Genomic DNA, 21,206 nt, shown 5'->3' on the forward strand with positions numbered 1-21,206 from the left:
AACCCATACAAAAGTTGAGGAAAGTATGATGAATTCAATGTCCCAGAATGCTTTTGTCCTAAACCACTCCACTCGATAGGAAAAGCTTTCCTTGAAGAAATCAGAGGAGCTGGAGAAAGTCCTGCCTCCCCCATGGTGGGCAGGAGTGTCCAGGGAGGGCTGTGGGGGTGTGTGTGAGAGGGTGCTGGGCTGACCCCTTACTGGGGGCATCATCTGACAAGCTGAATGGGGAAGGGGAAGGCTGGCAGCCCACTCAGAGCTGGCTCCATGGGCCACCCAGCCCCGAAGCTGGGGGCAACCTGAAATTTAGAGTTTCTTCTTCTTCTCCTTCTTCTTCTTCATCTCCTCCTCTCCTTCTTCTCCCCTTTCTTCTTCTCCTTCTCCTTCTTTTTTCTCTACTTGAGATATACTCTGCATACTATATCTTCGTTTCCTAGAAGAAGAAATAGAGACTCTGAAGTCAGTACATTCAGCTTGGAAATGTCAAGACTGGACCAAGAACCCACGGTGTTTCCTTTTAACCACCCTCATCTCCAAGTCATGGATCCTCCTTGAGCCTCAGTTTCCTCATCTGTAAAAGCCACTAAACAGTCTATGATATTTTGTTATAACAACGTCAACCAAGACGGTTGAGTTAATAAAATTGCACTTAAAAAAGCCAATAAACATTCCTTCCTCATAGAGATGCTGTGAGCCCTACGGGCAGAGCCATTCATTCACGGACTGAACCTTCCTTGAGCACCAGCAAGATGCTAAATCCTGGTCTAGGTGAGGGTAGAAAAGAAAAGAGGACGAAACCCGTCCTCTCACGGAATTTACATTCTAGTCGGGGCAAGGGAAACAGAAAAAAGAAAGAAAACAAAACAAATGGGGGTAATATCAGATAGTGATGAGTGCTAGGAAGAAATAGCACGATGGTGGTGAAATGAGAGTGGTCAGACAAGAGTTGTGAGGAAGTGGCATTTACTCTGAGACCTGAATTATCTGAAGGAGGCTGAGGCAGGGAAATTTGGGGGCAGGATGTCCAGAAATAGGACAAAGCAGAGGCTTCGGGGGAGGAACCAGGTTGTAAGAGACAATGTAAGTAAAAGTCAAGTAAAGGTTATAGCATTAATTTAATGCAATAAGCTTATACTGTAGTCCACTGTGTGCTAGTAAATGTATTAGGCACAGCGTTCAGAGATCAGTACAGCCTCGGTCTTTAAAGAGCTCACTGTCTAGGAGGAGATAACAGAAAACGGATAGTTTCTCAGCTGATGAAATGGTGCATTTAATCAAGAGGTGAAAAATTAATTTTTATTCATGTTTTTGCAAGTGTGTCCAGCGGGTGCAGAGACACTGCCATAGGAGATCACTCAGGTGTCGAGGTTACGGCGTCTGGTTCAATTTTTCCTTCGCAGCCCCTGGGCCTCTAGTGCTTCGATCCCCCTCCGGGCAGCAGGGTGCGCTATACCGTCTCTCAGGGCCGGCCGGACGGGTGCCACCCTCTCTCCACTTTCCTTCTCGCTGCACCGCACTTCCGGTGGCTAGCGGAAGCGGGAGCCGGCAGCTGCGGGCATCTGGTCCCACAGCATGGCGGGGGCGGGGCTGGGCGAGGCGCGCGCCGAGCAGGCCGGGGAGCCCCTCGCCCCGGCCCTTTGAGCCCGGACCGGACAGGTGAGGACTTCTCCTTCCTTGTTCCAGCCTCCAAACCCGTCAGGCCCTCCCCGAGGCCTCTTCGAGTTACCGCCATGGGGCTGCCCTCTTCTCGCCTGACGCCGAGGCCCTGCGGCCCCCGCCTTCCCTCAGAATTCTCTTCCCATTGAGGCCCCGCCCCGGGCTTTTCTTTCCGGGGGCGCCCCTTGGGCGTGTGTGCCCGCCCCTGGGTATCCCCTTCCCGTTTAGGAAGCCGTCAGAAGGAGTTGAGGGTTACGTGCACCTGCCTGCCCGGGGAAACAGACCTAGCAGGGAGGAAGGTCTTGCTTAGTACCGCACGAGTTAGTGGCCCAGTTCAGTCAGGCTTTCTTCTTTCGTTCCATAGATAACGTACGAACGCATGCAGTGGGGCAGCCCTAGTGCTAGGCTCTCTGAAAACTAAGGTGACTGAAGTAGCTATGGTTACGTCCTGCCTGGAGAGGATAGTTTACGGGGGAGTCGAACATTAAACACCTAACCATGCCGCTGAAAGTACAAATTCAAATTGTGGCAATGGCTATGGAAAAGATGAACAGAAAAAGTAATGGTAAAGCAGCAAAGATCTCTTTCGGCAAGGGTGTCAGAGCAGACTTCCTGAACGAGAGGACACTTGAGCTGCGGCTTGAGAAGTATGGCAAGGGCCAGAGGAGGAAATATATGCTGGGCAGAGCGAACAGCACCTGTGGATATTTGAGTTGGTAAAGAACGTTCAGGAAAGGAGGCTTTCGATGGGTCAAATGCTGTGATGGGCATACAGGATATAATGTTTGTGTACCGGTCAGGAGTTCACCATCTAGTGCCACAGACAAAAGTAAAATGCAGACATGAAGTTGCAAGCGTGGTAAGTGCTAAGAAGGAGAGGTATGGCTGGTGTATTGGTGTTTTATCTGGTGGGAAAGGTTAAGGAGGACTTCTCTCAGGAAGTGATGATTAGGCTCATAACCTGAAATAGGAGTTAACTCGGCAAAGTGAAGAGAAGAGCTTTTTTTAGATTGAGGTGAAGAGCATGTGCCAAGGTTCAGAGGCAGGAGGTAGGCCACTTGTTGAAGAAATGATTAGAGTGAAATGGGAAAAGATGAGGCTGGAGAGGCAGCACTGAGCCTTTGAGACATCTGGTTGGCACGGCAAGGATTTTGATCCGTATCATTAAGAGCAATGGAAAGATATTTGTTTTAATCTGTAGGGGAAAGGATGTGATCAAAAAAGCATTTTGAAAAGATTGCTCTGGTAAGTGGATTGGAAGTGGATAGGAGTGGATTTAGGGAGACCACTTAGGAAGCGGTTGCAATAACGTAGACATGAAGTTATAAAATTTTGGGTAAGGGTGCTGGCAGGTCATGATAGAAGAAGGTGGAGCATTAGAGGACTGTTTAGGGGGTAAAATCTCCAGAGTTTGGTGACTGATCAGGTATGGGGGCTGAGGGAAAGAGGTATCAAGGGAGACTCTCAGCTTTCTGGTTCCTTTTAGCAGGTGAATGGCCATGCCATTTACTGGACTAGGGAAACGGGTAGAGGGCTTCTGGGAAAAATATAAGTTACTCTAATGTTTTTTATAACTCCCACTCTGACTAGAAGGGACTTTCGTGATGTACTTTTTCTGTATGGTTTGAGTTTATGAGCATGTATTTTATAATTGGAATAACAAGTTGAAAAATACTAAGAATTCCACCATCTCTCTAAAAACCATAATTGTGTGATGTAAAATATGGAGAGGGAGAGAGAGCCCACTGAGAGAAGGGTTAGGAAATTAAGTGTGGATTTTCTGTCCAATTTGGAGCTGAAGCCAGCAGGCCTTCACCTCTACCCACCCCACCCCTCTACTCCCTCCACCACAGTACTGGTGGCTTTTCCCTTAAAAAGACAAATTGGAGAATTTAAGATGGGACTGTTAAAAATATATACAAATTTTTTTTAGAATTAAGCATCTGCTTTGCTTAAAATGATCAATGGCTCTAAGTCGAACAGCTAGTTTACTTTATCTGATTCAGTTATATGTGGTTAGTCTGCTAGATGGTGTCTGATGCCTACTCCTTCTTCCATTCATGGGCCTTACCTGCCTATCGCATCCCCTTGTGGTTTCCCTCTCTGACTCCAGCCCGCATCTTAGTTTCACAGGGTGCTAGTGTCAGAGGTGTCCTGGGCAGGGATTGAGGGAGGCAGTTTTGTACAGTACTTGGTATTTTAAAATGCTTAAACCTTACCAGTATGTTTTTTGGACTGTATCAAAATGGGCACATCAACTATGTCACTGTTAAAAGGAGTAGCCGTGTGAAACTCAGCATTGTGTTTATCGTTCAGAAGTGGAGGATATTGCTCACTGTATCATGCCAAGATCCTTTGAGAAAACTCATGAGAGAGATTTCTTTTAAAATCCAGTGATGGGTATTGCTGTGCTTCTTCCAAGCAGCTATTAAGTTTTTATCTTCTTGGCAGTGCAAGTTCTGTAACTGACTGTATTTTCCTCTGCCTTGTCTGCCGAGAAAGTCAGAGCCAAATTAGAAGCTTGGCAGTTTTGCAGGTCCTGACGGCATGAATTTTTGTGTACTTCAGACTTCATTTTATTGTCCTACCTTTGTTTTCCCTTCACAATGATTATTTTCTAATTAAAAAAAATTCTGAGTAAGCACAAATATTACTTAAAAAACATATGTAATTTTAAAAGTATAACAGTACAATGAATGCTGATTGAAGGAAAAAAATATACACTTAAAAGTGACAATGTGTCCCTAACTCCCATCCCATTTCTTACTTTCTCAGAGGTAACCACTATTTTGAATTTTATGTTTATGATTCCTTTGCTTTTTGTAATTGTATACCACATATATTTGTATTAAAGTGAAAATTGTTTGAAGCTTATATAAAGGAAATCACATTGTATGTATTCTGTAGCTTGCTTTCTTCATTCAACACTGTGTCTGAGATTCATCTGTGTTGTTATATATAACTGTAGTACATTAATTCATTACTTCATAAGGTTACACTGCTTGGGGAATTGCCTGGCAGTCTAGTGGTTAGGACTCAGTGCTTTCACTGCTGGGGCCCGGGTTTGATCCCTGGGTTCTATCGCTGGTCCGGGAACTAAGATCCTGCAAGCCACGTGGCGTGGCCAAAAAACAAACAAAAACATTAAAAAAAAGAAAAAAGATTCCGCTGCATGAATATGCGTGGATGAATTTATCTAGTCTACTGTTGATGGACATTTGGAGTGTTGTTAGTTTTTGCTGTTGCTAACAGTCCTGCTACAGACATCCTTGTATATGTCTCCTGTTACGTATGTGCAGACACTTCTCTACATCAGGATTTCTCCACCTTAGCACTATTGACATTTTGGGCTGGATGTGAGGGACTGTCCTGTTTACTGTAGGATGTTTGGCATCATCCCTGTCTTCTGTTTGATGGACACCCCAAGCACCCCTTCCTCCCTCCCAAGTTATGACAACCAAAAATATCTTCATATATTACAAAATTGCCCCATTTGGGAACCAGTGCTCAAGATCGGGGTTGACAGACTTTTTCTGCAAAAGACCAGGTAGTTAATATTTCAGGCTTGTGAGCTGTGTGGTCTTTGGTCTTAATAAATGAACTGTGCCTTTGTAGGGCAAAAGCAGCCATAGGCAAGATGTAAATGAGTGCGTATGACTGTGTTCCAATAAAACTTTATTTACAAAAATAGGCAGGCAGCCTAGACTGGTCTGAGGCTAGTTGTTTGCAGTCTTTTGCTCTAGTCTAGATCAGTAGGAAATATATTTTATATCCTCACCCAGTGCATGTAACTCACATATGTATTGAAAATATGTGATACAGTTTGGTATTTTCTGTTTTATTCCATTTTTTGAAAGGTCAGTTAGTATATGCACTAGATTGATTTCAAGCCTCCATCAGTGAGTTGTGACTAGCAGTTTGAGAAACTTGATTTGCTCAATCATAAGGTATGCACATTTCTGACTTGACTGGGTAGTATATATACTTATATAAGGCATTTCATATCTCTTTTAGGAGACAGAATATAAACAAATTCCCCGTTGTCTGTATGTTTTTATTTCTAAAGTATAGATTGGATAGTCACTCCTCTGCTTAAAACCTGTAATAACTTGCATGACGTGGCATACAAAGGATTTTCCAATCTGTCTGCAATCTACTTTTCTAGGCTTCTCTTATCACTCTGTGTTTCCTGTGTTCTAACCACTTGGTATTGTGTTTCCCAAATGTGCCATGCTACACTCTTTTTAAGTATATTTTTTAAGCTACCTTCTTTCTGAAATGTTCCTCCTTTATTTTGCCTAGTGAGTTCTTTATCCTTTAAGATCTTTGTCAAATGTTGTTCCATTCATTCATTTAACATTTGTTAGCATTTACTGTGCCTCAGGCACTGTCCGAGGTGCTGGAGATTCAGCAAGGAATTAGGCAAGGCCTCTGCTGTCCTGTGTGGGGGAAAAAGATGCTAAAAAGGTAAACAAATGGTTTCAGAAGGTGATAAGGGCTGAAGAAAATAAAACAGTAGGTTGATGTGGATGGAAAAAGTCATGACTTTAGGTAAGGTAGTCAGGCAAAAACTCTGAAGAGTTGCTATTTTGGCTGAGATTTGAATGATGAAACAGACAGCTGTTTCAGCACTTTAAAAATGTTGCTTTGCTCCTTTTTTGTCTCCATAGTTTCTCATGAGACATCCACAGATAAATGAATTGTTGTACCCTTATAGGTAATGTGTCATTTACGTGGTTGCTTTCAAGATTTTTACTTTGTGTTTTAGTTTTTCACAATTTGACTGTGGTATGCCTGGGCATGGATTTCTTTCTTTCTTTCTTTTTTTAAAATAAATTATTTATTATTTATTTTTGGCTGCGTTGGGTCTTCATTGCTGTGCATGGGCTTTCACTAGTTGCGGCGAGCGGGGGCTACTCATCATTGCGGTGCACGAGCTTCTCATTGTGGTGGCTTCTCTTGTTGCGGAGTACGGGCTCTAGGTGCGCGGGCTTCAGTAGTTGTAGCTCGCGGGCTCTAGAGTGCAGGCTCAGTAGCTGTGGCGCACGGGCTTAGTTGCTCCGTGGCATGTGGGGTCTTCCTGGACTAGGGATTGAACCCGTGTCCCCTGCATTCGCAGGTGGGTTCTTAACCACTGCGCCACCAGGGAAGTCCCTGGGCATGGATTTCTTTGGGTTTATCATGTTTGGGGTTCTCTGAACTTCTAATCTCAGGTTTATATATGTGAGGGTTTATTTCTCAGCTCTTAATTCTGTTCATTGGGTATATTTTTCTGCCTTATGCTAGTACCACACTTTTTTGATTACTGTGGCTTTGTAACAGTTTTTGAAATCAGGGAGTCTGAGTCTTCTAACTTTGTTCTTTTACAAAATTGTTTTGGCTCTTCACAGTCCCTTGAGATTACATGTAATTTTTAGGATGAATTTTTCTGTTTTTGCCAGAAATGATTTTGGGATTTTGATAGGGATTTTGGGATTTTGCATTGAGTTTGTAGATTGCTTTGGGTAGGATGGACATCTTAACAGCCCAATAAATATATTTTTTAAATGAATGTACATTGAATGTGGTGTTTACACTGAACAAATTTGATGTAGTTCTAAGGTTTGCTCTGTTGAACATTCCCAACAGCTAAGCATGCTTTGAAGGTATTCCTAGGGAATTAGTTCCTTCCCTCAAACCTGTTTCTAGACTCAAAAATGTCCTGACCACTTTCTAACTATAACTTGGGAAGAAGGAATGCTGATCACTGTCATCTTGGGAGCTCCTAGGTCCAGGATATATGGAAGGAAATCTATTTGACTTGTATATACACAGTTGGCCCTTGAACAACGTAGATTTGAATTGTGCAGGTCCACTTACACATGGATTTTTTTCATCAGTGAATACTGCAGTACTAGACTTGCCCGGTTGGTTGAATACGTGGATGTGGAGGAACCATGGATAGGAGGGAACCATGTATACTGAGCTGACTATAAGTTATACTTGGATATTCAGCTTCAGGGGATTGGTGTGCCTAACCCTTGCGTTGTTCAAAGGTCAAGTGTGTTTATGTTTTGGTAAATTTTGTTTTATTTTCTTGACTTCTTCTTTACTTCTCCCTGCAGAGATGTGATAATGGATCATCATGTTTCCACCATCAAACCTCGAAGAATCCAAAACCAAAATGTCATTCACCGCCTGGAACGCCGGCGGATCAGTTCAGGCAAGGCAGGCACCCACTGGCACCAGGTCCGAGTGTTCCACCAGAATGTCTTCCCCAACTTCACGGTCGTCAATGTTGAAAAGCCGCCTTGTTTCTTGCGTAAATTCTCACCTGATGGACGCTACTTCATTGCTTTCTCTTCAGACCAGACATCTCTCGAAATCTATGAGTACCAGGGCTGCCAGGCAGCTGAGGACCTACTGCAGGGCTATGAGGGGGAGATCCTGTCCAATGGCAATGACCAGCGGTCAGTCAACATCCGTGGCCGGCTCTTCGAACGCTTTTTCGTCCTGCTGCACATTACCAATGTGGCGGCCAATGGCGAGCACCTGAACCGGGAGTGCAGCCTCTTCACTGATGACTGCCGCTGTGTCATCGTGGGCTCAGCTGCCTATCTCCCAGACGAGCCTCACCCTCCTTTTTATGAGGTATATCGGAACAGTGAGTCCGTGACCCCCAACCCCCGGTCCCCCCTGGAGGACTACTCCCTCCATATCATTGACCTTCATACTGGCCGCTTATGTGATACACGTACCTTCAAGTGTGACAAAGTGGTCCTGTCACACAACCAAGGGTTGTACTTGTATAAGAACATCCTGGCCATCTTGTCAGTGCAGCAGCAGACCATCCATGTCTTCCAGGTGACTCCTGAAGGCACTTTCATTGATGTGAGGACCATTGGCCGCTTCTGCTATGAGGATGACCTGCTCACTGTGTCAGCTGTTTTTCCTGAGGTGCAGCGGGACAGTCAGACAGGCATGGCCAATCCTTTCAGGGATCCCTTCATCAACTCCCTGAAACACCGGCTGCTCGTGTACCTTTGGCGCCGGGCAGAGCAGGATGGTAGTGCAATGGCCAAGAGGCGCTTCTTCCAGTATTTTGACCAACTACGGCAGCTGCGCATGTGGAAAATGCAGCTTCTGGATGAAAACCATCTGTTTATCAAGTATACTAGTGAGGATGTCGTAACCCTGCGGGTCACAGATCCATCACAGGTACCAGGTGCTCTCCTGCCCTTTACCCCTCCAGTCTCCTTGGCACAATGGGAAGGTTTCTCTCTTTGCCTATAGCCAGTCTCTCAGAAATAACACATTTTATGTAATCTTGAATTTTTGCTGTCTTCGGGCTCATACTTAAAACAGCTCGACTTTTCTAATCATTTCTCAAAATGATTTTTCTCATTTGGACAAATGGAAGCTATATCGTAAGCCATTGACATGTAGGTAGTCAACTCTGTGATTCTTACCCTAATTCTTCTGCAGAGCATTTTCAGTACACTTGAAATGGAAGCCCAGATGCTACAGGGTCAAGGTTTGACTCCCTATGGATACTGCCTTGATTTTGTATAAGATTGTGCTTATTGGTCTGCTTAGTTCTGGCAATGAGAATGAACCCACCATACGAAAAAGAAAATCTTCTAAAAATCTAGTTTTTCTTTCCTACTTAAATGATGTCAGTATACTTCCTCACCAAATCTTCTTTAGATTGTAACAGGTAAGTTCATTTGATGGAATTAAGCTTTATGACTGTACTCTGACCTTGCCCATGTGCTGGAACATAGGTTGTAGAGCAGTGAAAAGATTAAAAGGAAGCCAAAAATTTTTGATCTGCCAAGTGAATAATCAAGACTGCAGGTTCTGAGGGTTTTTCAGTTTGGGTGAAAGATGTTAGTAGGGGAGAGAGGCATTTCACAAATAGGAATAACGTGGTGTTAAGAGCATGGAAACCTCTAAGACTTTTGGGTTGAAATACCATGCTGAAATTCAGGGTAATTTGGGCATTTCCCTTTGAGAAGCTCCTTACTTTAGTGTTGACCAAGTGAGAGACCTACTTTTCTGTACGTTTGTCCCCCCTATTCTCCTATTTCCAGAGTGTCTCCTTAGATACTAGTTTGGAAATTTAGAACAGAACAAACCAGTAAACCACGAAGTCAGCTGAGTCTGGTTTCTCTCATTGACTTGCAGCTGATTCTGCCTGTAACAGTTAGAGACTGTATAAGGAATTGTCTCCTAAGACCGTACCAGCCATCCATGGTAAAATGTTTTCTAATATTTTTCTTCTGAATCATACCTTGTATACTCTAAAATATAAGGGGGGGTGGTGAGTAAAATGGTTAGAGATCATTTTTTTTCTGAATTCTTTTTCTTCTCTATTAATGATGAAGTCACCCATTGAGCCATCATGGGTGAGCCCATCTAGTTCATGTTATGAGTCATGGGAGGTTGTCCGTGAAGCCCTTGACTTCTGTACCCTCCTGTCCTGTATTTCCCAGTCTGGCCTGGTGGGAAGGCTAGTAAATGTTTGTGTAATTCTATATTCACATAATTATGATGGATCCTGGTGAAGCCCTAATATGATCAAAGCATTGTCCAGGTTTATAGAAAGGACATGAATCAATCTTGTATTTAGGTTTGAGCTATAATTACCTTTTTATTTTGGAGGGAATATGTTGTGTGACTGCTGCATTTGAGATTATCCTTTTTTCCTTTGCTAAAACATGACCTACTTATATCCAGTAGCTACAGTAGGTTGTAGCCAGAAACATTACAAGGGCTCTATGCTTTGCTTACAGAATTTGTAACTTTAAACCCAATCTCTCTGCCCTTGTTGTCCTCCCTCCTCCTTTCCCAGTTTAATTTGATAGGTTCCAATAAGGTTAATAAGTAAAAAGTGCACCTAAACACAAAGCCTTGCTAATATTATGGGTATTATTCTCAGGTTACTCTCCAGCCTCTTTAATTTACAGCCAAATTTAATTTCCAGGTGACCGCAAAAGTCATGTAATATAAGCTTTGGGAAGGACTAATTACTATTAAAACAGGTGGGCCAGATGTCTCCAGAAATTGGTAATGGAGATTTAAATTCAATCATAAGAGGCGGAATACTAATCCTAGTGTTCTGAAAACTTCTAGAGTCCTGCTGGAAGCTTGCAGATTGACTCACACTGCCACATTCACTGTGATAAAAACTAGAGGTACCTGGTGCTTCCTTGTTAGGCTGAGCAGAGCACTGGAGGTTTAAAGAAGAGGGCCAGTCACCCAGGGGCTTATTCAGAGAAAGCAGTAACTCTGCCACCTATGGCATTCGAATGGTTTTCAGGTTCCCCCTCTGAAATTAATTGTTACGAATCTCAAATGTATGTTACAAATGCTCTTGGCTGAAAGAACATTTATAAAGAAAGAAATGGAAAATGCTTCTCTGATTTTTCATGTGTTCAGCAGCAGTCCCCTGCTTGGTTACAACTTGCCTAGGTGGACACAGTGTACTTAAGATGTCTTTCTGCATGTTAGAAATATTAAGAGAGAAAAAGAAATGCCCCTAAATTGAACTTTCAACTGTACGTATACAAGAGAAAATAATTTGCCAACAGGCAGCTCCTGGCTACAAATCACTTTCGCAGCAGGAAGGAAAATTAAATCTGGCATTTTAAAAAAGTGGGTTGGGGAGTAAGTAGGGAATAACACTTGGAAGGCAAAATATTAAATTTTCACACAGCTTGAAATGAAAGATTGAAAACCTTCTTATACATATATGCTGAACAACTCAGTAATTCCAGCAGATACAGTGGGAAATCAGGCAACACTGAGGCACTTGATTGATCAAGTCCACTGAGGCTTCCTCCTTTTCCAGGACCTCTTGGCACCATGTTTCCGCCATAGTGCCGGAGTGGAGGTGTTTGCCTGTTTTACTTGGGCAGCTTGATTTTCAACCAAAATGATATTTGCTAGGCAAGGCATTATACTCAGCTATTCCTTAGGTCTATCTGTTCTTCCGCAGGCATCTTTCTTTGTGGTGTACAATATGGTGACAACAGAGGTGATCGCTGTGTTTGAGAATACATCAGATGAGCTTTTGGAGCTGTTTGAGAACTTCTGTGATCTCTTCCGTAACGCTACCCTGCATAGTGAAGTCCAGTTTCCCTGCTCAGCTTCCAGCAACAATTTTGCACGGCAGATCCAGCGCCGGTAAGCTGTTCCACTAGGCTTAACAAGCTTAATTTTTCTTCAGAAAATTTGTTGGTGTGAAGCCAACAGTCATTTACTTCAGGAAACCTCATATTCTTTCTGCCCACCTAGGCTTGGGTCAGTCTGCCTGTCATAACCCATTGTGTCATCCTAAACTTCTCTTTTCTCTTTCTTAGCACCTGAGGAATTACTTGTGTGTTGTCCATGATTCCTCCTAGACTGTATGTTAGCTGCAGAAAGATAGAGACCCTGTCTTTGTTTAGTTCATTGCTATATCTTCAGTGGTGCACTGTCAAGCACTTAAATATTTTTTGAATGAATGACTAAGGACATAATTTTATAACTTTTGGTTAAACATGTGTGTTGAACATGTGCATTTATCTCTGTTCCATCCCCAAACCCCACTAAAATGACAATAAAGGAAGAAGAGGGACTTCCCCGGTGGTTCAGTGGTAAAGAATCCGCCTTGCAATGCAGGGGACGCAGGGTCCATCCCTGGTCGAGGAACTAAGATCCCACATGCCACAGGGCAGCTAAGCCCATGTGCCACAACTACTGAGCTCACGCGCCTCAACTAGAGCCCGTGTGCCACAAAACTACAGAGCCCACGTGCTCTGGAACCCATGCGTCACAAGTACAGAGTCTATGCTCCCTGGAGCCTGCGTTGCACAACTAGAGAAGAGAAAACCCGCATGCCACAACTAGAGGGAAGCCTGCGCGCTGCAACTAAAGATCCTGCACACCTCAACGAAGATCCCATATGCTGCAGCTAAGACCCGACGCAGCCAAAAGTAAATTAAATAAATAAATAAATAATAAATAAATCTTAAAAAAAAAAGAAGAGGTATAAAGCTACAAGAACAAAGAGAATGGGGAGGAGATATCAAGAGAGTTTTAGAAGCTGAAGAGCCAATGGATGAGTGATAACTAACTTGACATATCTCAGAGGACAAAAACTTAAAGACTGTAGAGCTTAGGGACCTCCCTGGTGGTCCAGTGGGTAAGACTCCATCCTCCCAATGCAGGGGGCCTAGGTTCGATCCCTGGTCGGGGAACTAGATCTTGCATACATGCCACAACTAAGAGTTCGTGTGACACAACTAAGAAGTCTGTGTGCCACAACTAGGAAGCCCTCATGCCACAAGTAAGAGTACATTGCTGCACCTAAACAATCCCACATGCTGCAACTGAGACCCAGAGCAGCCAAAATTTAAAAAAAAAAAAAAAATGCAGAGTTTATCCATCAAGAAATAAGTAGCGTTGCACCAGAGAGCTCTGGAAAAGTTCAAGAAATTGGAGGCCCTACATACCTCTGGAGGATTGGATGACTTTTTTTTTTTTTTTCCAGCCATGCCACGTGGATTGTGGGATCTTAGTTCCCCAACCAGGGATCAAACCCTTGTCCCCTGCAGTGGAAGCTCGGAGTCCTAACCCACTGGACCACCAGGGAGGTCCCTGGATGACATTCTTAAAAGGAGCAATCAGATGCTCTAGCTCCTTTCTTTAAGCCTACACTGCCAAATGACTGTCTCTTCCCCACCTCATCAAAAGGCTAGAGGTTTATTCTCTGGAGAAATTGCACCGTGCAGGCTCTGGTTTCATGTTCATGAGGCATGGCTGAGAGTAGGGATGAGACATGTCATGCTTAAAACAAGAATTAAGTGAAAATTGTCATACTGTTGGGGAAGACTCCTATCCCTCTTATCAGTTATGGCATCCAAGCTTATACTCCCCAGGCAGGAGATTAGAGATAAATTACTCAGGGAAACTGACCAACCCGAAGAAGAGACACTTGGAGGCCCCTCTTAAAACACCTAGGTCACCCTAAATTGATACCCACCTGTTATGAACCAGAGCTGCTCATAATTATCTGAATACATTATTGTGAAATGACTAGTTATTTTGGACCAAGGACTCAATTCTACTCTAGTCAGTCAGTGCCTGGTCACGTTCCACATACCTAAATTGCTTCCCCAACCTTAGCCAGTTATGGAAAATATCTGCTTTAGGTTCCAATATAGATCAGACCAGAATGAGTGGATGAATCAGAATAAGCATTACTGCCACTGGGAAAAACAAGCAAAGCAGACACCTAATTCAGTGGCATTGTATTTATACAGAATGACAGTAATTGATTAAAAATAGATGGATATTGATTTTCAGACAACTAAACATGCCTTTTTTTCTCTGGTTCACACAAATTTTCTGCCTTACTAGCATCTCTATTCAGTATAGAAGGATTGTTGGGAGCAGAACATGGATCAGATCTTGCTTTTTTCATTTTGAAATGAATTGTTGTCTTTTAAAATTAACTTTAAAATTAAGCAGATTATTATCGACTAGTAACAAAAACTGGGTACACTCAGTTAAAACATCAAAGAAGTCACTAGAAGGTAAGCTCCATGAGGGTAGGGATTTTTGTCTGTTATATACACTGCCATATCCACAGCACCTAGGCCAGTGTCTTTCATGTGGGAGGAGCATGTAAGATATTTGTTGAATGAATAATGTCATTAGGAATTAGAGGAAGCTATGTTTTCTGAAAATTTATTTCACAGTATACCTATAATTAAGTGAAATTGTAGGAAGCCCTGGAAGAGAAAACAAAAGGTTAAAGAGAAAGGTGGCATTCTAGCTTTGTTATCTTCAAAATTTTGCTTCATACCAGCAAAGATTTTGAAAAACTGTAGATACCCTCATGCATCAATTATTAAGTTAATCTTTAAACTTTTTACTGTTGAATTTAAATAGTTGCAAAGGATGCAATTTTCAATGTATTAAACATTGACATTTTTAAAAAAAGCATTGCAAGATATAATTGGCATATAACATTGGCTAAGTTGAAGGTAGCCAATGTTATATGCCATTTTAAATATATCCAAGGGAATCTAATACCATAGTAATTTAGTATTCTATTTCACATAAAAGGTACAGAGCAAGTACAGACTTCCCTGGTGGTCCAGTGGTTAAGACTCTGTGCTCCCACTGCAAAGGGCGGGGGTTCGATCTCTGGTCAGGGAACTAAGATCCCGCATGCCGCATGGCGTGGCCAAAAGAAGAAAAAAAACATACAGAGCAAGTTATTCCTGTACTGTTTGAAATTTTATATTTCTTTTTCTTTTCAAATTCATATGTCTGTTCTATCTCCCCCAGAGAATTGTGTCCTAATAACATTTTATTAATCATCTTATCATACTTTGCTGCATTGAAAATATAGTGTACATATAAATCAAAATTATTTTTTATTTCTTGTGAACACATGGATTTGAATGCTCAATTTTACAGTTTTCAATAAACTTTTGGTAAAAATAAATGAAAATGGATTCTATTTTAGGTTGGAATAAATGTTTAAGAAAAAAATGGACATCAGGGATCATGAGTCACTTAAAGCCTTTATCTTAAAAGATAGAGACCAAATAAAACAAACAGTATAAAAAATAAAGAAACAACATGGTAGTCACTGAAATAATTTAAACTATAAAAACAGGAACATTCCTAGAACAGTAATGCTAAGTGAGATGCTTTAGAAATTTAAACTTTGTTAGATATAGTTTAGGAACTCTCCAAGAAGGTAGAATACAAAGATGAGTAGGAAAATGGGAGAGAGGTGATAAAAATTTAGAGGATTTTCTCAGGAGGTCCGATATCTGGCTAATTTCAGAAGGAGCAGTAGAAAAATGAAGGGGAGGAAATAATGTAAACAGTTTTCTTTTTCCTTTTTTTTTTAATCTATCTATCTATCTGTCTATATATATATTTTTTTGTTTTGTTTTGTTTTGGCCATCCGTGGGCCTCTCACCGCCGCGGCTTCTCCTGCTGCAGAGCACAGGCTCCGGACGCGCAGGCTCAGCGGCCATGGCTCACGGGCCCAGCCGCTCTGCGGCATGTGGGATCTTCCCGGACCGGGGCACAAACCCATGTCCCCTGCATCGGCAGGTGGACTCTCAACCACTGCGCCACCAGGGAAGCCCGCTAATATATATATTTTTATTTTTGGCTGTGTTGGGTCTTCTCTGCTGTGTGTGAGCTTTCCCTAGTTGCAGCGAGTGGTGGCTGCTCTTCATTGTGGTGCGAGGGCTTCTCATTGCGGTGGCTTCTCTTGTTGCAGAGCACAGGCTCCAGTCGGGTGGGCTCAGTAATTGTGGCTTGCAGGCTCTAGAGCGCAGGCTCAGTAGCTGTGGCGCCCGGGCTTAGTTGGTCCGCGGCATGTGGGATCTTCCCGGACCAGGGATTGAACCCATGTCCCCTGCATTGGCAGGCAGATTCTTAACCACTGTGCCACCAGGGAAGACCCTAAACAGTTTTCTAGTACTGAAAAATATACATTTCCATGGGCGTTCCCTGGTGGCTTAGTGGTTAGGATTCCAGGCTTTCACTGCCGTGGCCCAGGTTCAATCCTTAGTTGGAGAACTGAGGTCCCGCAAGATGTGCGAATACACACATACACACACACACACACTCACTCACACACACTCTCTCTCTCTCTCTCTCTCTCTCTCTCCCAGATTGGCAAGGACCATCCAGTGGTGTGCTGGAGCTGGCTCATTCTGGCTTGTGAGAGCCAACTGTTAAAGTTTCAGGAGTTTCTGCAAGCTGTTAAACACAGCCATTATTAAAAATTAATTATTTTGGGGCTTCCCTGGTGGCGCAGTGGTTGAGAGTCCGCCTGCTGATGCAGGGGATACGGGTTCGTGCCCCGGTCTGGGAGGATCCCACATGCCGCGGAGTGGCTAGGCCCGTGAGCCATGGCTGCTGAGCCTGCCAGTCCAGAGCCTGTGCTCCGCAACGGGAGAGGCCACAGCAGTGAGAGGCCCGCGTACCGCAAAAATAAATAAATAAATAAATAAATTATTTTCTAATTATTAATTCATAATTGTTTTACTGTCGTACTCTTGAGGTTATTTGTATCTATTTTATCTGGTAAAAATATTATATAGTGATGTGCTACTGCTCATCTCTTGACAACTCTGCATTCAGTGATGTCACTTTGGTACCTTGAAATTGACCACAGCAGGAGGATTTACACCACAGAAATTGGCAGGCACTGCAAATCATGGCTTTTTTCCCTGCAGAGAAATAATTATTAAACTTATTAGCACATCACGGCTCCATCAAGTAACCAGTACAGTCAATAAATAAAAAACCCATACTGAGGCATATCATCATGAAATTTTAGAACACTGGGGATAAAGAGAAAATTGTAAAAACTTTCAGAAAGATCACATACATTTTATATATAAAAAATTAAGTCATTAGGGCTTCCCTGGTGGCGCAGTGGTTGAGAGTCCACCTGCCGATGCAGGGGACACGGGTTCGTGCCCCAGTCCGGGAGGATCCCGCGTGCCGCGGCGCGGCTGGGCCCATGGGCCATGGCCGCTGGGCCTGCGCGTCTGGAGCCTGTGCTCCGCAATGGGAGAGGCCACAACAGTGAGAGGCCCGCGTACCGCAAAATAAATAAATAAGAATAGACCATAGGGGGATAGGGTAGAAGTTAGTAGACCATTGCAATGATCCAATAAATAAAATTGCTACCTTTTGTTCCTGACACTAGGATTTAAGTTCTTTTGTGCTCATTTATAGTATCCTAAGCACCTAGAAGAGTGCCTTGCCCATTCTAGGCTATCAGTAATAATTTGTTGGTTGAATAATGGTGGCTTGGATCAGGGTGATAACATTGGGGGTGGTAAGTAATTGTATTCTCAATGTATTTTGAAGATAGAGCCCAGAAGATTAGCGGAGGATGGGAAATGGGCTGTGAAAGAGCGAAGTCAAAGATGATTCTAACATTTTTGGCCCAGTCAACTTGTTAAGAGAGTGTTACCATTAAACTCTGATGGTGAAGCTTGTGGGTGGAGCAGGTTTAGGCGAGAAGACCAGAAGTTCTGTAAGTGGAGAGGTCTAGTAGTTTCTCTGAGGAAGGAGTGTCAGATCCTCCTGACAGGTCAAGTACAGTAAGGACTGATAATCAGCGATTAGAGTCATCAACATGGAGATCACTGGAGACATTGATGAGAGTCGTTTCAGTGAGATGGTGGGCGTGAAAGCCTCTTTGGGGTGGGTTTAAGAAAGAATGGGAGGAGAAGAGACAGTAGGAAAAAGTGCTTTGAGGAGTTTTACTGTAAAGGAGAGCTGAAAAATGGTGCGTTAGCTGGAGGGGCAAGTGGTGTTAAGTTTCTGCTTTTATTGATATTATTTTTTAAATGGGAGGGGAAAATGGCATGTTTGTTTGCAGATGGGACTGATCTGTACATAGGAGGAAACTGATGGGTTAGGAAAAGTTGGGGTGGGGGCAGAATTGGTTAAGTATATGAGGTCAGAGGATAGAAACTAGTGCCCAAGTGGATGGATTAGCCTTCTAGGGCAGCACATACAGTTAAATAGGTACAGATGTGCTAATGGGAGCTTTAAAAAGTTTTCTTCTCATTTCTTCTACTTGTCAGTTACAAAGAAGGTAGTGCCATTATGTGAGGATGAACATGGAGGAGGGGGATGAAATAGTCTTCTAAGTGAGTAGGAGACTCGCTGGACTGTGGGAATGCAGCATGAGTGTCCTGCAGCATTAAGGGCCCACGTGAATTTATGGATATAAATTTTGTGATTTTAATGATTGTGAAATTTAAGCTGGCTAAGGAAGGAAAAGAGGTCATGATGAAGGCGTAGGATGGCAAAAAGTTGGTAGAGTCAATGGAATTTAGGTCCCATTGGGTCTGAAGGATGTTGAAGCTGGGATGAGTAGAGGGAGTTAGCTGGAAAAGTAGGAGAGAAGATAGTTGGAGTCTGTGGTGCTGCACCCTGTTACAGGGGGGTGCAGTCATTGGTAAGAGTGAGATTGAGGATATGACCATTGGAACGAGTGGCTGAGGCAGAAAGGAAGTCCAGGAACTAGGAAGCCGTGGTGTTGGAAGGATCATCTCTGAGAATTTTGAAATTGTGAATTAAGAGAGGCATAGTTGGACAGTGACAGTGAGCTAGGAGTTAATCAGGTGAAGACATCAGAGGGATGACTGCTTCATCTTTTTTTTTTTTTTTTTGCAGTACGCGGGCCTCTCACTGTTGTGGCCTCTCCCATTGTGGAGCACAGGCTCCGGGCGCACAGGCTCAGCGGCCATGGCTCATGGGCCCAGCCGCTTCGCGGCATGTGGGATCTTCCCGGACCGGGGCACGAACCCGTGTCCCCTGCATCGGCAGGCGGACTCCCAACCACCGCGCCACCAGGGAAGCCCACTGCTTCATCTTTTAGTTGTTGGGGAGCCTGGAGAGTAGAGGTGGTGGGTGCTGCCGGGGATTAGGAGCTGCTTCAGCCCGTGGATTGTCACGGAGGCTTTGATTTGTGGTTATCATGAAGCTGTGGGCCAGCCCCATCATTCGAAGCCAACTTTTGAAGCCAGTGAGTCAGGCAGTGTTGGAGTAGTAGATCTTCACTGACAAAGGGCTGAAAACCAAAGAGCCCAGGATCTTTGATATCAGCTCAAATGAAAGGGAAAGAAATAAGTTCTTTGTGGCCCAGGGTTTAATTTTATGATTTACATTGAGGCTGTGAAAATTACTGTCGAGAAATAATGGAAGAGCAGTGTTAACACTAGGCTTTCTTTTGGGGGAACTGAGAAGTGTTAATGTCCATCTAGCACTGCAGGCTAGCAGTGAAAACAAATCAAAACCCATCTAATCAATCTTTCTGGTCTCATCAAAGTTACGAACATTCAAGTTTGTTTGTTTATTTATTTATTTATCTTTTGCTGCGTTGGGTCTTTGTTGCTGCGCGTGGGCTTTCTCTAGTTGCGGCGAACAGGGGCTACTCTTCGTTGCAGTGCATGGGCTTCTCATTGCAGTGGCTTCTCTTGTTGCGGAGCACGGGCTCTAGGCACGCGGGCTTCAGTAGTTGTGGCATGTGGGTTCAGTAGTTGTGGCTCGTGGGCCCTAGAGCGCAGGCTCAGTAGTTGTGGCGCATAGGCTTAGTTGCTCTGCAGCACGCGGGATCTTCCCAGACCAGGGCTCGAAACCGTGTCCCCTGAATTGGCAGGCAGATTCTTAACCACTGCACCACCAAGGAAGTCCTGAACATTCAAGTTTTTTATTCCATTAGTTTCAGGGATGAAATGTTATATCGTATTTTCTCCCCTGGACTAAAAAAATTATTTTCCCCTTGATTGTTAAACTATATGATATGCTTCAATATAGAGAATAAAAGAAAAATCAAGCTGATAAACAGTTGACATATTTTCTAAGAAACTATAGGAAAGTGAAAAAGGTTAAAAAAAAATCTAAAATGTCATTACACAAACACAACTATTACCATTTTGATGTATTTCCACCAGTTTTTTTTTTTAAGGCATAAATTTGTGTGTGTGTGTTTTTTTTTGTTGTTGTTTTTTGCGGTATACGGGCCTCTCACTGTTGTGGCCTCTCCTGTTGCGGAGCACAGGCTCCCGGACGCGCAGGCTCAGCGGCCATGGCTCATGGGCCTAGCCGCTCTGCGGCATGTGGGATCTTCCCGGACCGGGGCACGAACCCATATCCCCTGCATCGGCAGTCGGACTCTCAACCACTGCACCACCAGGGAAGCCCCTGTGTGTGTTTTTGATCATACTATATATACAGATTGTAGCCTACTTCTTTTACTTACCATTATGATAAACATTTCCTCTTTTACCATATAATCTTTGAAAATTATGGTTTTCTATTAGGTTTTTAATTTTTCTCTCAATTTTTCATTGTCATAAACAGTGCTATATTGAACGTGCACAGGGATTTTTCTTCCTTAGGGCAAACTTCCAGAAGAATAGAAATACTTAGTCAAAGGGTATTAAATTTAGTATTCATTATAATTGTGAGAAATAACTGCTCTATTGTTATTATTAATGATAAGTCAGATAGGTGATTCTGTATCCATGTTACTGTTCTTCTAGATACTGGAGTTTTGGCAGAAGTATAAGTAGCAAGCTCCCAAACTTTATTTAAACAAAGAATGAGTAATTTGTCAAAAGGTTTGATGTAAGTTGGCTTATAACTGATCCCAAGAAGAGTCAGAGGCTGTGTCTGTTCAGGATTTTCTACTCTGTGTAACTCCTTTTTAATGTAGTCTAAGGCTGCTATTTGGAGGAAATAAGTTTGAGTAGAAATATTTGTCATAGATTAGTCATACTGTTGTTAACTTTTGTAGAATATTTGCTAACTTTTCTAAAGTAACTTAATGTTCCCAATTTCTCATTCTATTTTTGCTTTTTGAGAATATTTGTAGCTAGGCAGATTTGTGATGTGTCAGAATTCAATATCTAGATTTTGTTTTCAGAATGAGTTGTTTTTAGACATATGTTTGTCATTTTAAAACCCAGTGCAGTTTGTGTGCCACTAACATAGCCTTCCTCACTGGTGCTTTATTTTAG

The 21,206-nt window shown here is 43.0% G+C and overlaps 1 protein-coding gene across 15 annotated transcripts in view; it reads left to right on the forward strand.

Annotated features, from left to right (window-relative positions):
• Positions 1 to 1,539: 1,539 nt before the first annotated feature.
• DET1 (DET1 partner of COP1 E3 ubiquitin ligase) overlaps positions 1,540 to 21,206 on the forward strand; it is a 58,248-nt gene continuing 38,581 nt past the window's right edge. For 8 of the 15 annotated variants that reach the window (XM_022563441.3, XM_022563442.3, XM_030764010.2 and 5 more), the window contains exons 1-4: positions 1,566 to 1,656; positions 7,761 to 8,853; positions 9,823 to 9,891; positions 11,636 to 11,823. In XM_022563441.3, coding sequence (XP_022419149.1) covers positions 7,771 to 8,853; positions 9,823 to 9,891; positions 11,636 to 11,823 — 1,340 coding nt within the window. In that variant the 5' untranslated portion in view covers positions 1,566 to 1,656; positions 7,761 to 7,770. The other 7 variants (XM_089906825.1, XM_089906824.1, XM_089906826.1 and 4 more) reach the window with 7 other exon arrangements.

This window comes from Delphinapterus leucas, chromosome 2, assembly GCF_059928025.1.
Source record: "Delphinapterus leucas isolate spDelLeu-1000000601 "Yukka" chromosome 2, BTC_Dleu_Yukka2, whole genome shotgun sequence".
NCBI lineage: Eukaryota > Metazoa > Chordata > Mammalia > Artiodactyla > Monodontidae > Delphinapterus > Delphinapterus leucas.